The sequence below is a fragment of the Nestor notabilis genome, unplaced genomic scaffold, assembly GCF_000696875.1.
Source record: "Nestor notabilis isolate BGI_N333 unplaced genomic scaffold, ASM69687v1 scaffold2073, whole genome shotgun sequence".
Classification (NCBI taxonomy): Eukaryota; Metazoa; Chordata; class Aves; order Psittaciformes; family Psittacidae; genus Nestor; species Nestor notabilis.
The window spans coordinates 55,392-78,025 of record NW_009922195.1 but is presented as its reverse complement, the minus strand read 5'-3'; the positions used below and the strand labels follow the sequence as shown (position 1 = coordinate 78,025).

General features: G+C 41.9%; 1 protein-coding gene across 1 annotated transcript in view; it reads right to left on the bottom strand.

Annotated features, from left to right (window-relative positions):
* The window catches only part of FER1L6 (fer-1-like family member 6), a 54,075-nt gene extending 39,178 nt beyond the window's left edge, over positions 1-14,897 (bottom strand). Inside the window, 11 exon segments of the mRNA XM_010011494.1 lie at positions 476-825; positions 1,864-2,056; positions 3,615-3,801; positions 4,951-5,107; positions 6,584-6,662; positions 10,457-10,519; positions 11,270-11,401; positions 11,494-11,548; positions 12,162-12,288; positions 14,331-14,413; positions 14,860-14,897. Of these exon segments, the coding sequence (XP_010009796.1) occupies positions 476-825; positions 1,864-2,056; positions 3,615-3,801; positions 4,951-5,107; positions 6,584-6,662; positions 10,457-10,519; positions 11,270-11,401; positions 11,494-11,548; positions 12,162-12,288; positions 14,331-14,413; positions 14,860-14,897 (1,464 nt within the window).
* Between the last annotated feature and the right edge of the window lie 7,737 nt (positions 14,898-22,634).

Here is a 22,634-nt window from a genome sequence, read left to right as displayed (position 1 = left end):
GGAAGACCCAGATCGCTGCTCGGGTCGGGCTGGGTATCGGTCGGCGGGTGGTGAGCGGTTGTGTCCTCTCCCCTTGTTATTCCTCTTATCATTATTATTGGTAGCAGCAGTGGTTTGTATTATACCTTAGTTATGGGAGTGCTGTCATCTCAACCTGTGGGACTTACATTCCTCTGATTTTCCTCCCCATCCCTCCAGGAGTGGGGGGAGGAAGGAAGGAGGTGGGGGAGTGAGCAAGCGGCTGCGTGGTTCCAAGTTGCTGGCTGGGCTTGAACCACAACAGTCCTATTTGAGACCTTTTTATGCTCCATTTGTGCTGCTTTATTGTGGGAAGGTCCCGAGACTATGGAGGCATGGAGAAGCTGCAGGGAGAACATAAAAGCAGGACTACACGACCTGAATCCAAATACACATATCAGTGCCTCCCTTGGAGGTCTAGAGACACACGTCAATCAACCTCTTATATCATACTGACCTCTGAAGGCACATCAAATGGCTCAACTTCCACTTCAGTTGAGTTCATCTTATCTGAAGGAGAAGCTGACTTGTGATCTTCTCCTGCTTTCTCAGTTTTGTCCTTTCCTTTGGGTGCTTTGAAGTCTTTATCTTTAGATGGCAACTTGATATCCTTGATAATGCTTGAAAACTTCGACTCACGGGCTGCTCCTGAAAGTATCTCCACAGCAATCTCAATGAAGAGACGTCCCCTGAAGGCGACCCCTTCTCCAAAACCTTCGTTAAGCTCTTGGTGGTCATCCATGAGGCTGTGGTTCCTGGGTGAGCCATAGAGATTGATCCAGGCAGGCCCAAAGGTAGGCAAAAACCCTGGAGACAAAGCACCTTTTATGGCATTTCTTTGAGGTGTTACACACACTCCTTATTGTCTGCTCCAAGAAATCTTGCCTCTTGCACATCAAAAGCCAAACCTAGACCCGTTTCTATGCAGGTGGGGATCGCCTCATATAGAGGAGTTTTGGAGGGCAATTCTTAGGCCCAAGGAGCCTGTCCCAGCCAGGGACTCTGCTGGTATGTAGCTCTTTCTTAGAAGGTGTTCATACCATAAGTGCTGGGGCATTTGCACCTCTTGAAAAAAGAGCTTGCTCCCATAAAATGAAGGCTGGGACATGATGGAAGAGGAACAGAGACTTCCTCACCCTCTCCAAACTGTTCCCAAGTCCATGTCACTACTCAATTTATATGATTTATCTTTTATTTTCTGATTAAGGACTCAGATACACATTTAAATTGCCAAATTTAAGGAGTTTGCTGAGCTGTGATAACTGACCATGTTCCACACGTAGACCACACAACATAAATAAGGCTATACATGTAGACTCAGACATCAGTGGAAAGAGCCCAGGTACTGAGTTTTACCTCATATAGGTGAGGAAAAATGCACTAGTCCATGGTACCTCCTTGGGCTGTGATAACACCCAGCTGAGCCTTACCTAAACACTTTGCTCTTACTGGGTAGACCAAAACCACAGGCCTGCTCAACCCAGGATTTGTACCTTGTGCTTTCATTGACTGACAGAAACTCGCATGAACTACGAACATACATCAGTCATCCCTAATAGACTAGACTACGAACATACATCAGTCATCCCTAATAGACTAGACTATTGCCACAGTCACAAAGAAAGTACCAAATTATGTAGCAGCCATATAACAAGGAAGTCAGTGGCAGAACACCCTGCACTGAGCACAACGTAACATAACTTCAAATTAAGCAAGAGAAAGTGCCTCAGAATCAACAAAAACTATGGATGTTTGCTTGGGCTCTGGGCTTGGGATTAGCCCATGCCCAGATCCTAGACATGTAGGTTTTTCCTCAGGGTATATTCTGGAACATTTTCCCTTTACCTTTGTCACCATCTTGTTCATTTGATATTTTCTTCAAGTCAATGAAGTGGGTGGCTAAGGCCACATCATTCATGCTGCCTTCATCCCAGACCTAGATTTTGACTCTTCGGCAGAGTGGTGGAAACATTTCCTTAAAGATAATCTGTTCATGCCATACCGGATCTGCACAGTTCTTCTGCACTGTTGTCCGACCCTGAAATGAAAATCCAGCAAATTTAACCCCAGAGGGGTCACACTCTGGAGAATGGCAATGAGTATAGCACATACTGCACTCAGCAATATCTCTGCAGTCATTTTTAAAGCACAAATACCTTACCTTGAAAGTAATTCAGCTTTTCTATTAGCTTGTTTACTTTCCCCTCCATGGTTAATAAAAGACCACATTATGGCTAAATAAGTCTCACTTGCACACAGCAGAGCCTGGAATAGGGCCCTTGTGCACAAAGCATATCTGTGAAGCCAGACTTTGGCATTTCTGCTGCAAACTGCACATCTTCAAATGGCTTTTGAAATACCTGGGTAATGGTAATGCAGCACAGTTTGTCTCATAAAAGATTAAATTCATTACAGCTGCCAGGCTGCATGTACCAATGGAAATACCTTAAATGAGGTGATTTATCTAGTATAAAATATGATTACTGTGGCTCGCATTCTGGCATATGCCTGTGTGCTAGGGAGGTAGAGACCAGAGTCATTTCTTGTAGCCTGAAGGAGATGGCAGAACCATATCACAGTCTTCTACCTTCTCATTTGGTGGTGAAAACTGAGCCAGGATACCCACCAAAGATACCTCTAAACCCGTATTTTACACACCAGGGTGCAAACTCACATCAGTGACCTATTTTTGTGTATTCTTCAGCCCTCTGTTAAACCTGAGGTAGCTGCATGTGTTTGAGTATTTTAATCTATACTAGTTTGAGATGTAATATTTTGCAATTTGGATTTACAACAAAACACTTTTTCAGCACCAAGGGCCTCATTCTCATGCCTGAAACACCTGTAAACGTCTAAGTGGAGTTCTTCCTGAGACTTCCTTGCACACAGAAAACACCACTGGCTTAAAATAATTTCCAGTTTGATTCTTTCCTTATTTACACCAAGAATTTACACAAGCTCCCTGGTAAGTGTTTCATAGATGTACCCCAGAGGAACCGGGCCTCTGGACCTCTTCTGCACTCCTCTTCCACCAAAGTCAGAAGGCCCCTCTCAGCAGCTCTCTGTAGCACCATGCTTGATGTTGAAGGAGTTCTGAGAGCAACGAAGCCAGACAACACTGAGACAGAGTCTAATCAAATGCTTCCTCTTCTGCTACCCACAGAAAAGCTGCAAGGGTCTTGAATTACAGCAGAATAACTCACTGCCCTAAAATCCAGACCGAATTGTCTCTGCTGATTCCTTTTACTGCTTCCTTTTTTCTCTCTAGGGAGACCAGAACATACCACTTACCTAATAGCACACTAGGTAATCCATTATCGTGTAAACTGATGTTTAAGTAACACATCTACAGAATTCTCTTTCCCCTCCTGCTGTCTTACTCTAACCTACTGCTGTGAGGCTGATATTAGATGAACATTAAGTGTTTTCATCACTTTGTTCCTGCATAATTTAAGAACTGAAAATTTTCTTTCTGATGTCAGATATGTGTGTATTACTTAACTAAAGAAACTACAAGTTAAAGGACATCAGTATAATCACCTGCTGTAGCTAATGGAAAGAAAGCCTACATTTGTAATCAAGAAGATCCCAATTACCATTTGACCTGCAAACATGACCACCACATAGGGATCCACAAGGTCCTTACTGTCTCCTATGAATGCTTTGGTGACATTGGCCATGATGCTGGAGTTCATCTTCGGAAGTCCTTCTGCTTTGTAGATTCTCACATAAAATCTGGCCCATGGTCTTTCAGATGGAAAACCTTTGGGGATCAAGAGGTTCCTGAAAGAATAAAGAAGCCATTTTCTTAACATTGAAAACTAAGACAATGAAGTAATATTTTTTCCAACAAAATTGTCATCTCAAGTTAGTTTGCATCATGAGAAGATACAAAAATGTGTATGAATTTCATCCTGCATCTAAACTAAACATTTTCTGGTTACCATGAGAAAACGATAAAGCATCACTCAGCAAACTTGAATATGTGATATAGAACCAGGCCCAGCTAGACCAGGTTCCTCTGGACCTTGTCCAGTAAATTCTGAGTATCTCCAAGGATGGAGATTCCCCATCCTCTTTGGGCCCCTGTTACATTTGACCACCTTCATGGTAAAAAAAAAATAAACAAATTTCTGTTCTGAAATTCCCTTGTTCTAACTTGCATCCAACGCCTCTCACCTTTCTACTGCATTCCTCTGAATAGAGTCTGGCTCTGCCCTCTTCATATAGAATATCCCTGAACCTCCTTTTCTTAAGGCTCGAGAAACCACCACCAGGACCCCACTCACACCTTTCCTTGTAGACCACATGCTCCGGCCCTCCATCCTCTTGGTGAGTCCCCATGGACATGGTCCAGTATGTCAGTAATGACCAGAAACATTGCTCCTGTAAACTTTAAAGTACGCTGGCAGCATACTTTACAACATTAAACTTCTGTATTTTACAAGGAGAATGCTAATGCACTCTGGTTTATCTAAGGATATGGAAAATATCCATGCACACACATCTGATAGAGGAGAAGGAACAGCTTTTTCTCATATTTTTTCTTCATATTTCACTGCTCTTCAGAAATATTTCAGAAATATTTGACTGGTTTCAGATTGATGAACCTTCTGTCAGGGAAAATCTGGCACTTAGCCACAGAGCATGGTCAACCCTATCACCTGTAGAGAAGTGACCCTAACATGCCCTTCAATTCAGTTGAGAGCATTGTAAGAACTCTACTTGAACACATCAGAACAGCCAGGTATACAATGATATCCTGCTATTAACCCTGAGTTAGCGAGGAAAGGACTGAAAAGAGGGCAGAGGACTCTGACAGAATCAGAATAGTTTGGGTTGGAAGAGACTTTTAAAGGTCATCTAGTCCAACCCCCCTGCAATGAGCACTTAGTAAAGAAGGAAGCAGTAACAAAGAAAATACTGCCATACTTTTCAATCTGCTCCTCAGTATCAGCAGTTTTCTGCATAGCTTGTATTGCATCACCTTTCCCAGTCACACTGATGTCACACTTCAGGTACCCCTTGGCTCCTGTCCTAATGTCAGCAGGGTCTGTGAGAAGTGCCCATTTGTCACAAAACTGATGACCTGTAAGATGGAAAAACATTAAAATAGAGGATGCAAAAATTGCAAATACTTCTCTGCTCCCAGAAAGGGCACTGCAAACAAAACATCTGTGCTTTCAGAAGGATCATGCTGAAGCACACTTGTTACCAGGCACATCTTGAAGGTTCAAACTGTTGTGTGACCAAAAAAGTAAACAAAGAATTAATCTAGAGCTCATCAGGAACAAGCTCACTTTCATCAGTAGTTACTGAGATCAGTGACTTAAGACTAGTGGAAGGTTGGGTGAGGTTTCAGCAGCTGAAGTAAGGCTTTCTGAGTAAAGGCCAACTTTTTGATGAGAACTGACTGAAGATCTCAGAACTCTCGGTCAGGAAAACCCTTGCTGGGACCTGTGGCCAGTCATAACACTACCAGCCAGCTGAGAAGGGGAGGAAGGAGGATGGACAGCCACCAGAGGAAGAAGCAGCAGCCAGAAGCAGCTTCAGCTCCGTCTTTCCAGTAGGAAAACACACAAGAAAATTGACCCACAACAGCTCTTGCTGCATCCCTGCTTCATCAACACCCCTTAAGCAAGGTCCTAAAACCTTAATTAAATCCTTGGCCATCACCTTGGGCATGTAAAGGGGTGGGAGGGAGAGACTAGAGTGTACCAGGGATATGAGCTTAAGGTCAACACTCAGACACCACCCTCCTGTAATAATGTGAGCAGGAAATACAGGACAGAATTCAGAAACAAATGTGGTCTGAGTACGGACGTAGACTGCTCACTTTAGTCAGGCCATTTCTCTCTACTGACTCTTGCAGGAGCCCTGAAAAGAGGGTGGCCTGAACGACCCTCCCCTTTTGTATAACTGGATGACATCTGTAGTAAGTGGTCTAAACATGTTCATTCCCAAGGACTCAGAAGAGACTAGGTCCCCCTAAGCAATTATGGAAGACAGAAAGTTGAATGGGCTTTGGATGGTTGTAACAAAAGGCCCAAACCAGGCCAGGTGATCTTTTTTTAGCTTCAAATTTCAGGCACTGAACGGCTCTGAGGAAGGACCATGAGCTTTTTGTCATCTCCTTCTCTCTCTCATGGACTCTTTTCTCATCTCATGCTCTCCTAACCTTTCCTTCCACCTCCATCCAGCTCTCATTCCCTTCATCTCTTCCACTCCAACACATGCAGTAGAGCTTTGGATGCTCTGTAATGAATTAATGTAATTAAGTTTTGTAGAATATTCAGCTGTCCACTCTGATCCCCTAAAGAAAAGCCGTCCTTAGTAAGTGCTTCCCACTTGTCAAGGTGTTTTCAGTGTTGAACTTTTTGCCAAAAATATGGCTGTTACTCTGGTACCCAAATAGGAAAACAACCCTTCCAAAAACCTTGTTAGTTTTATTCCTTGGCATTAAACACAAACATCTAAGTGGAAAAGCAGCACACCTCCTGCTCCTCGCCTTCCCTGCCTCATCTCTCATTTAACAGACAAAAAGGGCAAAAAATGCACCACTTACCTGGCTGACTATACACTGTCCCCAGATCTACTTTGAAGGAGCCTATCAGCATGCTCCCAATCAGTTTATTGTGCATAACCTGTTAGAAAAAAGGCTGGTTAAAGAATGTCACCTTCTTTCTTCCCAGTCAGTGTAACAAAAAGCAATCCAAAGATCCCATTTGGTTCAGAGGTAATAAACAGCGACATCCAGCACCATTCGAAACTGGGTGTACATAGCCACAGCAGGTACAGCAAGTGTTTGAATCTGTACTTTACCCAAGATTATGCTAATTTAGAAACCAACATAGTTGCATCCAGGTGGAATCACACAGGTTCATTCCAGGTCCCAGGATTATATAAAGCAGGAATCAGATAGATCTGTCTTCAGGGCAGATGCAGTTATATTACTTATCCTGGCAGTTATAAATAAATCATAATTAATAGAAGCATGTGGGGCATAAATGGTTTCACACTAGGCTGCAGAAATCATATCACTTTCTGTGCAATAGCTGAATTGCCATAAGAACACAGAGTACACCCAGAGGAGAAAGAATGGAGTGCTTCTTTGCAATTTCAGTGTGCACATAAAAGACTTAATTCTGATTTATCCCCCACAATATTAATGAAATCAGAGAAGTCATATACATGTAAATGAGAGAGCAATCAGGCCCCAGCGAGTCTGTCTCCTTATCCTTCCTGCCAAGTAGTGAATTAAATTTAATTTAATTTAATTCAAATTTAATTAATCATTTTCCTATGTCATGATTCCTGGACCTAATTACTTCTGTACCTGGTTTTCAAATACATGCATGTGCTTCACTTTACAGACAAGGCAGAGTCTAGCAACCTCTTGTAAGGGAAGATTGGCTCTGAAACTGTGTTTCTCAATAAATCTGTAAATGCATCTGACCTGGTTTCAGAACAGCTTAAAAGGTTGAAACCTGTTTCTTGGTTGTGGAAAAGCTCCTGAAAGCAGACTGAATTGTCTTGAACGCCTTGGCTAAACTGCAAAAAGAAACTAAGCCTATGGGATTCATGTCCACACAAGGTCAAGCTAAATGCTGGAGCTGAACAACCAAGGCTCTGAAGACATTTTAGGAATCTGGAAGACATCATACCCTGGCTTTGGACCTGCACATCCTCTATAGGCATACAAGACTTCTGTGATTTTGCACTGGATCTTTCATGTGACTTTACTGTGTGCATTTTTCAAGCCCAGAAGACTTAACATTCCAAAGTAAAGATCACTGACACCTTCATCAAGCTCTACCAGAAAATTCAGGTTTCTCATTGCAACATAATGTGATTCCCCATTAAGAGCCTGGAGCCACTGTATCCCTGTGATTTAGGGAACACACTCAGTTGTCCTTGATAATTCACAACATGGAAAGAGTTTCTAGGGCTGAAAAATCAAGAGTGGGCAAAGGAGCAGTTTTATTTACTTTACTATTAAAGCTTAAAAATTAAGCAACATTCATGTGGGAGAGGAGCCAGTATGAAGCCAATGCTTCATGCACTGGTGCTGCTTTTCCTCAATCCCTAATGATGCCAGGTCCCATCACAGCACCAGACCCTCACTCCTATGAGGCTGGACTAGCATGGTGTCCTTGGGTAAAAGCTACCTGTTCCCACTGAAGCAATGAGGGTGTCCATTGCCTGTAGTACACATTGCTTTTAACCACAGAGGAAATAACTCATTGCTTCTATTAAATGCTCTTCATCTTTTCTAGTAATTTTTTTTAATCATATTTTTTCTAATTTAACAAAGCAGGTGAGCTTGAAGCTTAGAGAAAACACTTCTTGTCTTCTTTGAGAGGGAGCATCACATCTACATCGTATCTAATTAAAGATTTGCATCTTTTCACACTTGATTGATTCTGTAGATGACAGAAGGATTTTCTTCAGATTTTCTTAATGAGGACAAGCATGCATAGTGTGAAACTGGGGAGTATTTCAGTACTGGAGACACAGGTTTAGCATGAAAGAGGCATCTCAGTTTTAATATGGCATTACTACAAGATTGCTGGAATGAAGTGGAAGATATAAATGAAGAAAAAACATCTATTAATTAGCAGGTGCTGAGAAATCAAAAATCTCATTTTGCCCTCATGTGCAGGGTTCAGATGCAGCTCGAGTAACTGCTGAACTGATGGACAATGGCACTAATCTTTTTTGTTTTCCTTGAGCTTCCATATGCAGATGAGTTCATTTTCACAGATTAAGCAAATTCAGTTCATGAACAATTGCTGGTAATGGAGACTGCCAATCTTTGTTTCTGTTCAGGTGAGATTCATCTGAGCGAGTGCTGGGAAACTTTCCACCCCTCAGGGTTTCCTTCACTCCAAACACACTATTTCCTCTATTTGTTTCTATTCCCCTGATATATTGCATTCTCCAAAATGATGTTTCAAGGTAATGAATTTCTGTTTTCAGTAGCATACATAAGCACGGCGCTGGGTTACTTTGTTATGGTTTGTTGGGGTTTTTAAAGTCATTTTTAGCTAGATGACTTTTAATTTCTTAGTGTTGCACCTTCACCAGCTATAACTCAAATAAGTTTGCTGAACCTGATGAAACTATGCAGATTTACAGCAGGTAATTGTGACACATTTCCCCACACCCCCGTCACACTCAGAAAACTGGCATTCCTCCCTCCACCACTGCATATTTGGAATCCTTGTCAAAAGAGTTTGAGCAGTAGAATTTTGCCTAGGTACTGTGCTGATACTAACCATGACAGAAACACATACAGGGGCCATACTCTGTGATATAAGTCATAACAGTGAGATGATACCCACTCCCATGTAAAAGGTGGGCCATATTTAGCCTATAGTAAACTCTGTCCTCGGGGATAACCGAAGGTCAGATCTGCAGACACCTTATGCAGGTATGAATTTCACGCTGTCCAGCTGGCCATGTGTAAATGACCAATTTTTACTTCTGTAGCTGGGGAAAGTCACTTTATTAGTGGCTCAGCAAAGCAGGTACACAGTGAACACCTCTAACAGGTTTTGCACAGAGCTTTGCTATAGCTCCTGACCACTGCCCGTCTCTGTCAAGCACAACCAGCACAGACCCTTTCGTGGTGTACTCTTTTGAAGTGGACAAAGCACTTCAGGGAAAAAGAACCTTTCCTGGGGCAAAACCTGACTGCTCATTTCTCTGGCCAAGTGGTGGGACTTCTGGCAGTAGAAATGCAAAGAAAAGAAAAATGGCTCATGAAAGGCACAGCTTGTGATATTTCCAAGTAATAAAAATATGTCACTGTCCAGGGTCTCATGACACCTTCGTTAATTCCTTTAGCAGCTCTGCTAAATGTGGCCATGAGCCTCAGGTAAGATAATTAGTATGGCTCCATAGACTTTGCCTTCCAAACTATAAATCATTATCTAATGCCTCAAGTCCAATAACATGTGTGTCTCGCATCTGGGCTGTTCTGAGATGTCATGTAGCTTCACCAGGACTTTACTTACAGTGAGCAGTGGGATACAGCACTGAACACTTGGAGCCCATGCTGCATGCTACTAGCATGTCACTGACATTGCCAGACAGCCCTAGAGCCACTGCTGAGGATAAGGCACCTGGACAGTTTAGTTAGAAACAGATGTTATCTGAGGAACGGAGACAAGCCACAAGTTTCAGCTTAATCATTTGAAATAAGTGGCAGCTTGAAAATGAGGGGATGAAGACAATGCTGACAAGAGTTAACTAAGCTGAATTTTCACATTCTATTTCAGATTGCCAACCCAGCAATGAGTGCCCCTGAAAATGTACACTTAGTATTCCTTTAGGGTAATGTTCCTACAAATCATTGCCAGCTGCCTTTCCTCCTTTTTCTCACAGGAACAACAATTACCTCTACTTACTCTGCTAAGCTTTGGGAGGTACTTACAGAGATGTTGATTATTTTGTCGAACAGAAACACCTGCGGTCCAATGAAATCAAACACAAAGTACTGTGGGAAAAGAGGACAGCAGATCAGAATTGTCCTTGTGCTGGCTGCCAGTGCAGTCAGCAGCATGGTTTAGCTTTTTAGGGTTACTCCACAGAGCCCTAGTAAGACATTGGGGCTACTGGGAAGGTGGTGGTGGACACAACAAAACCCTTTCCTTGCTCCCTGAATAATGTCTGCTGTGGCCCAGATCTGTTTTCTACTCTCCTCCTTGCATGGCTGCACAACACTGCCCTTCACAAACACCTGTGGCCCTCATCCCGCATCAGAAAGTAATGTCAAAAGCCACAGGAGGCAGAAGAAAACACAAAGGTTGGTTTGGGCAATTGTATTGGTCTCATTTATAACCAGCTGGGACCAACACATGTCAAGGCAAGACTGAAGTAGTGAAATGCAAGTAGAAAGGGTGGGGTGGGAGGGGTAGTGGTGTGGTAAAAAAGGGAAGTTTAGACAAAGCTCCCAAATGGATCAACTGAAAAGATGCAGAGGCAGTGGCAGTAGGGCAGGATGCAGTGTGGGGGTGCTGGGAATGGGATGGACAGGGCTTGAGAAGAGAAAGGGCAAATAAAGCTAAACCCAAGGGAACTACTACTGGTTCTTGGCCAAGCTTAAAATTCAAACAGCTCCTGGACAGATGTCCCTGCTCAGACATGAAGGTGTCACAAAGTTAGTTCATCCCATTTTGAACCACAAAGTGGTTGAGACCACCCAGAGCCATTGAAGACAGTGCCTTCTCCAAAAGAAAGCACCTACCTCATTGTAGAAAGGGGCATTCGTGCCTTCCTTTACTGTCGTCTGCTTCTTCTCATCACCTATCTCGATGATCACCACAGGGTCAATGTTCTCACCCACTAGCTGCCTGGCCTCGATGATGGTGATGGCAATCTGTAGGGCACAAGGACACCTCGCACACTCTGGGGCTCAGGTCCAGCCTGCCTGGGATGTCACAAGCACATAAGGGCCATCATCCTGCTCACCTGGTAGTTCTGGGATTTCATCTCCTCTTCATGAATTCTGGCCACCAGCTTTGCCCTGTTTAAGTGACAAAACAGGTCATTAGGCAATTCTAGGCAAGAGCTGGTACTTGGACATGTGTTGGAAAGACTTCTCGTCATTAAGCAGGCATTGTTTATGGCAGGTAGCTTTGTTGGGAAATGTTATGCTTGGTTTCATCAGCAGAGACCATCTCTGTCTTTCTCATACACTTGGTAATAGGAAAACGTTTTACATCCACAGACCAGTGCAGCTACCTACCATGTATGGGAAAGATTTCACCTATTAAACTTGACTCCATTCCTTCCCTGTATGAAAACAACAACTACACAAATTCTTGGCTATAGAGATTGCTGTCCCCTTTGGCTCATTTTCATTAGCAGAGTTCATTAGCACAGTTGAGGCACTCTCAGCATCCATTTCAACCTCTCCCTGCACTAGATAGCATCTGGTGACAATTTGTCTTGAACTGATTCTATTTTGCTGACAAGTACATCCCACTCTGTCATGTGAGAGAGCAAGAGTGAAGGGATCAGTGCTGTCAGCAAATGGATTTTCTGTCAGCAGATACATTATCCTAGGACAATGCCATTCCTGAGAAGGATGGAAACGGTGTTTAGGGGGATGTTAGGTGAGGTACACAAGGGATCACCTTTTCATCTCTGCACTTAACGATCCAAAAACATCAGACAGTGCATCACTGTTCATTAAATCTTCCTCTCCCTCTTCTTGTCTTCTGAGAGTGCCATGTTGAAGATTTGCACTTTCACCATGATCACCTGATGAAAAAAGCAATCAAGAAATCAAAACCACCTCTGATTTCTACTAGCAGAAAGCTAACTTGAATCACAGCAGTGAATTCATCAGCATGAACTGAATATTAATTATTTGGGTATCACAAATAGAGATACAACAGTGGTTTGTATTGAGCAGGTGTTATTTCTGGTCTAGAAGCTGCCAAGTTGTACCTGAAACAGTAAAGATACCTTGCCCAAAAATACCCTATGGATGACCTTGCATCAAATGAAATGAAACACATACAAGTGCATTTTCTGCAAGTATTCTATGGTACTGGTGTTCTATGTGAAAAGTGTTTTGGTATTCTATGTGTAAACATAGTGTTTCTGTACCCCTGTAGGCATCACGTGATTTTCAGCCCTTGAGGCAAAGGTCTATAGTCTTGAACTGTCTATAGTTTTGAACTTGTAGCACCAAGTTCCCATGACTAGCCTCCATACTCTATTTACTCTAGAGCATGCTGTTTGATTATGGGCTTGTAGTAGTCTGTTTTCTTTGCTGTGAGGATAAATCAGATGAAACTTCTCACCAGCTGGGGGACAGGCACCAGTGTGTGAGTTCCATGTTGTTTCTGTTGAGATGTAAACTCTTTGCAATGCTTCTTTCCCTTTACATCTCCATTTCCCTGACATTTTACTATCTGAATCTCTATCCTTTTTTCCCTTCAATAATCATGTGTATGTTTGTGTATAGCCAACCAGCAGGAATTATTCCCCTGTATGAATCCAGTGACAGAAAATACAAATGGTTCAGTAAGTGACAACATTCCCCTACTACACACCTCCCCAGTAGATCTCCTAAGCCCAAATCCCAGTCAAGACAAGAGACAACTGGTGATTGCTGCATTTTTGCTACTTCAAACATCAGCAGCAAAGACGTTAATAAAATAGATGAAGGTGCAGCAGAAAAACTCCAATTTATCCAATGATTCAAAAGTATTTCAATCAATGATTGAAATTAAGAGAGATCTGAATGCTTACATGGAAAACATGAAGCAAACTACAGTACAGTCTATCTTGTAGGGAATGGTATATTTCATGGAGCAGAAGATAAATAAACTCCAGCATGTCTGTAATTAGTAAGAAGTTCAATGGTCTTCAGTTTTCTCAGCTCCAAAAGCCCAAATCCCTTGCTGTAAGGACCAGAGAAGAATCATTTTAAAAGTAGTGCCCTTTTGCTAAATAACGGTCATGGCACAAATATGTATTCTTGTTTAAGCCCAAGAAGTCAAGACACACATGACTGGTTTATTACAGCACTGTAATTCAAGGGCTGTACTAAACACATAGTAGTCCATGCTTTTAAAACCCATCAAATCTGAGGCATGAGACTGCAAAATAAAACTACAAAAGGTAAAGTTTTTGTTGGGGCTGAACTACATGTTTTGGTGAATGGCAGAACTGTGGTGATAGGAGAAGAACAACAGTGGTAGGATATGCAGTGAACGTGTCCTTAGCTTGAAAACTAATGGTCTGTTAGGGAAATAAATAGGAGACTCTGAATGTCCTATGGATGTACCCACATAAGTTAAAATATAATTATTAAAGTTAAGAATAAAATATCTGCCCTACATTTAAGAGGAGAATTGCTACTAAATAAAGGTCCCAGCTTTATTGAGACCATCCAGCCGTCAGAGCATAGTCGGGTTGTGTTCTTATGTTTTCTAGAAGAAGCAGATCTTTTGGAGGAATTATACACCTGTAATGGATCATCTATCTCTAAAGCAGAAAAAAAACCCTTTCAAAAACATGTCATCTCTCTATGGTAAGAGTCAGACTGACATTTCTGGTTTACTTTCCCAGACACAGCAGTCTGAACTCACAGAATCTGAAACTGTACTTAAGGAAACAGGTAATGCAAAAAGAATTAGCTCTCTGTTTACTTGGGAGTGTCAAAGAGTTTACTGCCCTTTTTAGTAATACTAAGTCCTAAGACACAATTCAAATGAGTTCACGTGAAATTAGATATAATATAATCCCCTGCCTTCTCTTCCCAGTTGCAATGTTGATTTATGAGGCCTTACCCAGTGCATCTTTGTTTGCAATAGTCAATCCTTTCTCGCCTTTTTTCTTCTTCTTCAGCTTCATGCCAGCAAAGAGTCCCTTTCTGAAAAAGCAAAGAAAAGCAATCAGTGTATCTTCAACCCCTTTTCTGTTCTGGACTCCAGTTTATTTCAAGGAGCTGTTGTGAGGGGGTTTTGATTTCTAAGCATCATCATTATATTCTGACTTTCCTTCTCTTGAAAGCAAACAAAAGAAAGCTTTGATTTTATGTTTCGTCTAATTTTTTTTATTCTTGAAATTTGGCCATGTACAGGCAACATCCTGAGAGAAAAGCCAAAGTTCTTTTTCAAACTAAAGCAAGAGGCAAAGAAAGGAAATTCAAGATAAGTTTTTAATCTAATTACTTCCCACACATAATTCTTATGCCTGTGACAAGACCAAAGATAAAAGCTTTTCATAAATTACAGGTTCCAGATCAAAAGCAGTGTTCCAGAGAATTAAGATAAACATAAAAATGTTTGCATAAACTTCCTTGGTGAGGATACCCACTGTATCAGCGGCACATACACCACAACAGCTTTTGCCATCTATTTGGTTAGTTCTCACCCCCTTCCAACAACAAATTCATGAGCGGGCCCGGACAAGGGTTCTCCTCAACCTGTGCTCAAGCTGTGTTATAGAGATGCTTCAGCCCAGCATCAACCCAGCTAACATTGGGCTTTTCTACCTCCCACTTCTTCCTACACTACATTAGGGAATTGATCCAGCTTAAAATTAGCCAACCCAGTTAAAGCTTGGTGAGTTCATTTTTCAGCTCATGCCTGGCTAAAGTGGCTCTATAGCCTCATTAAGGCTTCCTTATTCCTTCAGTTCAACTCCATTTTAACCACAACGCCTTGCCAGAAGCCTACCACAGTCACCCAGGAGCAAGGTGTGTTTGTGGGGCGAGATGCAGGCAAGGGAAGCGTGGCCCTCATCTGGTTGCCATCACAGATAAAACATGTCAAGACTCTCTACAAGGACCCATGGTGCAGTCCTGATTCTTGGGAAATGGATGGCAAAACTCCCCATGGCCCCAGGGCAGGAGGCAGTACAGCTGCAGAACTAAGATAAAGCACTTCTCCAAGTGCTTATAATAGCACATGCCAAGGTTGGCTATTCAAAGGTCTGTGCTGGTTGTGCCTTTCCTAATTTACTCCTCTAATGGTATTTCAGCTCTTCAGTGAGTAGGGAAAAAGAGCTGGTGTTTTGCGGAGTTGGTTTTAAAGAGGGCAGCAAAAGGAAATATCTCTACAAACAGCATACAGCATTTTCCCCTCCACAAACGATCTATTTCCTCCCATAGCCACCAGACCTTCCTTCTTAGTTGCCAGCCAGCCTCACTCCACCAAACTCTTTGTTTGCCTTCATGTAGTGTCCACAAACACGGGTCCTGCAGTAGGACACTGATCCTGTTCTGATGTTTTGCAAGCAGAGAACAAATCTGACTACAAGATGAACTTCAACAGTCTCCACACCTCACTACTGCTCCAACTTCTGCTCTGCCATACTCCAGAGCCCAGGCAGGAGCTGATACACTGCAGAAAGGAAAGCTGTAGGAATAAGAAGGGACTTCTCCCCCTTGCCCCTGAGCAGGGCTCAGCACAACATCTATTGATAGGAACATGGAACAGAAACACCATTTTCTTCATTAGAGCTGTGCATAGACAGCCCCTTCAACCCAAGATTTTGGAGAAGGGGTGGGAAGCAGCCGGCCATCCTGCAATTGCCTTCCTGGGAGATTAAAGTGGGCAGTTTAGCAGAGTTATCCTTACACTTGGGGAAAGGACTGGCTGCTTTTTGTTTATTGTCACAGTTTTCTTATCTTTTATCCCTTTTACAAAGTGTGTGGTTTTAAGCCGCATGATTCATCATTTGAGAAGGGGCTGGGGAGTAGAAATCAAATCTCCGAGCACTGGAGTGTGCAGTTTAATTTCTCCAGGTTTCTGAAGGATTTTAGAGGCTTGAACCAATGTTTAATAACGACCCTTGCAGTGAGCACGTCTTTCCTTGCTGCCAGTCAAGTATTGGAAAAACAGCCACAGTAACGGAGGAAACATACACAAAAGTTCTTCCTTAATGGTAAACTGGACAGTGCTTGGACTAGGACTGGGCAGTGATGGCTTTGAATGCCTAAACTAAAAAGAAAACCAAAGTAACTAAAATAAATAAAAAGGAAAATAAATCAGTAGAACTAAACTGAGCTTGAAAGGTTATTTTTGTTAAATAAAAGCCTGTGGACTTTTCATTTGAATTAACGAGACCAACCTGATTTATATCAGAAATCCAAAGTCATTGCAGATGAATCACTTGGCTTTATTTGAGGGTGAAAATGTAAATCCCATTGTTTCAGATCTTACCTCCTTACTGAAATCAACATAATTCAGATTTCATATTATATAGTAGTGAAATAAGGGGTTTTGTTTGCAGGATAATTGGTCCTTTACATTTTGAAATGTCAAGAAAAACATTTCAGCATATCTGAAACCTTTCATTTTTAAATGTTGCAATTACATCTTTTTATATTTTGAAAATATACTTTCACCTCATTTGGGGATCTCCCAAATAAATCCCACACAAATTTTCACTTTTGTTAGTATGTAGCTCTGCACTCTGTATTATTTTCCTAATTATTGGTCACATTGATTCAAAAGGAGTTCTCTGTGGGCATGATTTCATACTACAGTTTTTCCAAGGAAACAAATATACCACATATTTCAGAGGGAGAAGCAGCCTGTGCTGCTCGAGCACAATGTTTTGTGCTATTAACTCTGTTGGCAGACCAACCAGGGCGTGAGAGTAGAAACACAAAGGATCTAGTATAATGGCAACATTTTTCAGGTTCTTTGTTGGCCTCAAGGTCCAGCCACAAACATTCAGCACATTTTTTTTCCCTTATCAGAGGATTTGTTTGCCTAAATTGCTGCAGGAATATAAACTTATCTCTGGAAGTGCACAGCCCAACTAGCCCAACCAAGCAGGCACCCATGCACTGAGCAAACCTGGCAGCAATCAGTGCTCAAACATCTGAAATCACCTGCAAACTCGAGGTGCATTTAGCTATCGATGAAAAGTTACTGCAAACTGGAAAGGGAAGCTGATAACATTTAGAAGTTGTATTCAGAGCAAGGAATTTAAGCTTACTGGCCAGGCCCAAGAGGAACGTCAGCAATGCTGGGCACAATCACAGAAAATGTACAACTTCCATGTGCCAAAGAATGCTAAAACCTGACCAGTACGAGTGGAAATGTAGTATCGAGACATAATATGGCTCAAGCAGAGCAGGAGTCAGAGGGCAACTGGAGGAATGGCCATTAATAAAGCCTGATGTGGGAACTGGGCCATCTCCCATGATTTCTATGGTTTTTACATAACACTGAAACTGCTTAAGGACAGAACTGCAGAAGGTGCCACCGAGTACCAAGAGCAAAGTCTATCTCTGAAGCAAACCGGATTTCAATCTCAGCTTTTTAGTCCACCAGAGGTTCACCACAGAAATGCATCAGGGTGCACCTGAGCTCTCCTATAGCCCTGGCCCCACCAGTTATTTTGGCCAAGGGCAGCTGTGACCACGCAGAGAAGAGTGCCTCAAAAGCACTGGAGATACAGCAAGCACAAGCCACTTGCAGTGCTCAGCTATGGGAAAGGAGAAGAACATGGGGTTATTTGACAAGATGGCAGGGCAGGGTACATTACACAAGGGATTTGCCAGAGAGAATCTTTCTGTAAGGGTCTAAGCTAAGTAAATGAAGTTTTCAGGGAACTGAATGTATCAATCCCTCACAACAGAGAGGCTCCATCACTTTGCTATGTACACTGCTTATCATCTAGTGACAGCGTACGTGCTCCAAATATTGCACATATAGGTAAAATCCACAAAGCTTAATAAAATCATTTAGGCTTCTCAGAAATGCTCTGTGGATACTCTTTTTGTGATAGAAAGTTTGTGCTCTTGGAAAGAAAAAGAAAAAAGTAATCTTTCTTCAAATTTCCACAAAGGGTGTTTCCTTTCACCGTGACTTCTTCTGCTGAAGTCTTGAAATTACTCCTTCCCCTCTCCTCAAGATAGTGAATGTTTTCACAGGAGAATGTTGCCAAGAAGGGAAGGTTTCAGGCTGCCATACAGTTTCACCAGATTTAATAATGACCCCAAAGTTATTCATACCCATCTGTAATCCCTAAAAGAGGCATAAAACTGTGTGCCACCTCTAGGTGGACCGCAAAGATGTCGTGAGGAAGTGCCTCCCATGTCCCCCATAGGACCCCCTGGCTGTCAGCAAGGCACAAACAAGGCACTGCAAGAACCTGGGAAATCAAAAGAGACTTGGCATGCAGAAAAAGTCTTTCATCTGTCTTGACAGATTTAGCCCCCATATGCTACATAATGGCCAAATAGAGATAAGGATTTTGCTCCTTCCTGAATCCAACAAGCTAATTTAAGACACAATAAACCAAATTCATGTCGAGAAGGTAGAGCAAATAGTTCCTGTAAGCTACCAACAGGTTTACCTTTGTAAGTGCCTTAATTAGAGGCAATTAAAAATCAGCCTTCTCAGCTAATCAAGAACATTCATTAGTTCAAATAGGACTGAATCTCCTAGCTCCTTCCAGATGGTGATTGTAGAAAAATCTGAAGCAAGGACAGCTTCTTCTTTTCTGCAAATGTACAGTGACAATATGGGCCCTAGTTTATGACTGTGATTCATTGAGGTTTCCCTGATATAAATAGTAAAAGCAGGACACCAACCATACTGCAGAATTTGACTGCACTCAGACCATGTTGGGTTTACACCAGAAATCTGTAAATATAAGGGTTTATTTCCTATTATCAGTGCCACAGGTCCACTGAGTCTCTGAATTAATTTTCATACTCTTTGAAAAAGACTGAAAAACTATATTCTTCTCTTACTAAGATATAGCCATGGCAGCTTCTGCTTTCTAGCTTGTCAGCTTTCTAAAATGACCTTTCATGCCCTTTCTTTTCAATCTGGCGGTCCTGTCATAAAGGAGGTTTCATGATCACTTCTTGCACTGCATAATGTTCTCTCAGATATCCAATAATTACAATTTGCAGTCTAATTTAAACAAGAGCTGGCAAAAAGAAGACACTTCAGAGTTGTCAGCAAGAGTACAAATGATCTTACTAAATACTGAATCTCCTTGGAATTTCTCCACATCGTTTAAATTTAGTTTCTTCTTCCAGCAAAATCCTTCCAGAAGTCTGTGTGCTCAGAGAAATGACGTATAAGGAAAATAGGTTCCTGCTTTGGGAATGATCACACATCGTCCAGAGACAAACAGGCACTTCTATGATGCAAGTCATCTAACTCACTCAAGACACTAGGATGGTAGAAATCACTTCTTCTTTGGTTATAAAGTCAGAAGAATAACCTGAGCCATCTAAACACAGGCATATGTAGCTTGAGGAGGGACCTTCTTTTCCCTTGCACAAGGCCCCCTCTCAGTGCAGCTTTCTACCTCTTGTTGAAGAAAAAACAGTCTTGGATTTACCCTGCATTAAACCAAGGTGTTTATCAAGGTCCATTTTTGTAGCCATGAGCCTTTGGATGCCATTCCCTAGTGTTGGCATATGAGCTGTGTTCCTGGTGGGCACAGAGGAACAAAACCAGGGAGTAAGAGTTGGAAACAGAGGGCAAACATGGAAACAAACCCTGTTTTATCCAGTACACCTCCTGAGACCATCCAGAAGTCTTCCTGTGGACAAGGTGAGAGAGCTGCAGCATGCTCCTGGCAAGAGAAGGGCCTTATTGGAGCAGCTGCCTTGCTTTTCCCTCCAAGTTCCTTCCTCCCTGGAAGCAGCAGTCTCATCAAACTTCTTGGCACCATCAAAATGATTTAGCTCAGGGATGATCAAAGGTTTTTGCAGCTCAGATCTGAGCCAGCTCTAGTGCCTAAGGACTGTCAGGCTATGGGTATGGGTATAGTGAGTGTCTTGACTGAGAGTAGTTGAAACTGAAGAAAGCAGAAAGACAGCCTTCAGCCTTCTTGCATATGAATGTAAAAATTGTTATGTGGGTCTGTATCATAGAATCATAGAATCACAGAATAGTTAGGGTTGGAAAGGACCTTAAGATCATCTAGTTCCAACCCCCCTGCCATAAGCAGGAACACCACACACTAAACTACGTCGCCCAAGGCTCTGTCCAGCCTGGCCTTGAACACCTCCAGGGTTGGAGCATTCACAACTTTGTAAGGTTGTATCTTTTGGTGTTTGGGTTTTGCTTTTTTTTTGCAGCTCCTTAAAAATTCTTCATTTTCCAAAGAATTTTGCAGTAGATCAAACAGTGTTGCACTAGTTGAGTAATTATCTCCACATGATTAGTCCTAATTTTGATCAAATATACACAAGCAGAAAGAACCTAATACTCAAGGATATAAAAATATTTCCTCTTTCCGTTTCAAATACAAAAACATAAGACTCCTAGCTCATGTTACCACCTCCACAATATGTACTGGTCAAGGAAATTGAAAGGAAAAGTAAATTATATCATAATTTAAAACATTGATTTCAAAGAGTAAAACATAATTACAATAAAAGATGGGGATTCAAAATAAAAAGCCTAAGCAATCTAAAACTCTAATGCAAGCATAATTACTTAGTTCAGAAACACTTTTATTAAGCTAGTATGTCATTTGTGATAATAAATGAAGTCCCAGGGAAGAAATTTACTGCATTACATTTGATTGTCAAAGGCAGCTGAATAAAATAACTTCTGTGTTCTTGGACACATGGAAAGGAAAAAAATAACTTAATAAATGGTTAATGATATACTCCTCTCATCCTTTCTTTTCACAGGAATACCGAAGTTAAGGGAATATTTTCCTTCTTTATTCTTTAATCTCCTTTCCCAGAGCAGGTTTGTTTTGTACCATATATTGTCATATACTTTAGCTTGATTCAGTAATGAAACTCCCTTTACCCCCACATCCATTATTTGTGCTGTGGTTCTCTCACAGCTCGGAGCTCTCACAAGCTGTCTTAACTTGTTTCCATTTTTCCTGATTTCCCACTGGATTTGCTGTTTTGGTAGGTCCAAGGATTTGCAATGGAAAAGCTCCAGCTCCTTAAGAAGGTGAACATACAATCCTGTAAGACAAGCTGCTATTTAAAAACCAACTGTGCCACACACAGAGTATCAGTTCTAAAGCTTGTGGGTTTCACATGTGACGCTATGACATTATAAGCCTTGTCTCAACTGTTAGTATCTCATCAATAAGAAAACACAATTTCATGGTGACATAATGGTAGTCAATATTAGTTATACACTAACTCTGTCCACACAAGAACATTAGCTATTGCAACTCAGGAAAGAAATTCTGCTCTTTTTGTAGATAATTTTCTGTAAAACTTCAGTTCATTGCATTGCAGCAGTCAAAAACTGAAATAAGTTGTTAGGAAGTGTAAGAAATGAGATAAAAATAGGACAGGGAACATTATATGTCACTAAATTACTGCATTTTGGCTACTGCTTGCTGCTCTGATTGCCCCTCTCAGAAAGAACTCAAGATTCTGAAATGTAGAGAAAGCACTGGTAAGTGTGATCAAAGGAGGGCAATGGTTCCTGCCAGAGCATTCAGCCTGGAAAAGAGATGATAGCCTGTGTTTTTAAGGTGGTGCAGTGAAGATAATCAAACATGTCTGAGAAGCTCTGAACTGGCAATCAAGCTGAAGGAGGTGGTCCTGGAGTCATCACTGGTGGTCTCTGGAGTGAGCAGCTCAGTGTGCCAGCAGTGTTAGGTGTTGCCAGGATAGATATTAGGAAGAAGACAGTGAGTGTCATTTTGCCCTAAAGCATTGGTGAACCCCCAGAAGATCGTAAGATGGGATCACAGAATAAATCAGGTTGACATCTCAGATAACGTATGCAGCTGTGGTGTCCATATCTCAAAACAGATAACAGGATTAGAGGAGGCACAGAAAAAGAATGGAAGAAGCCACCTTATGAGAGACTGAAACAGCTGGGATTCTTCGTATGGAGAAGGAATAACTAATGGGAACAGGGGGAAATCAATTTAATCTGGTGAACAGGGGGAAAGTAGAGCTGCTTGTTGCTCAGCAAAACCCACAACGCTTGATGAAATAGGTCTAAAAATACCAAAAGGACCAGACAGAGATGTATTATTCAACAAGCATGATAAAAATGTTCTGGGTGCTGGAGGAACAGACCACAGAAAGTAGCGAGGCTCATGTGCTCTCCCTGAACATCATCTCCTTTTGCCACTGCTGCTGCAAGCAGAGCACCAAGCCAGATGGATACTGGTTC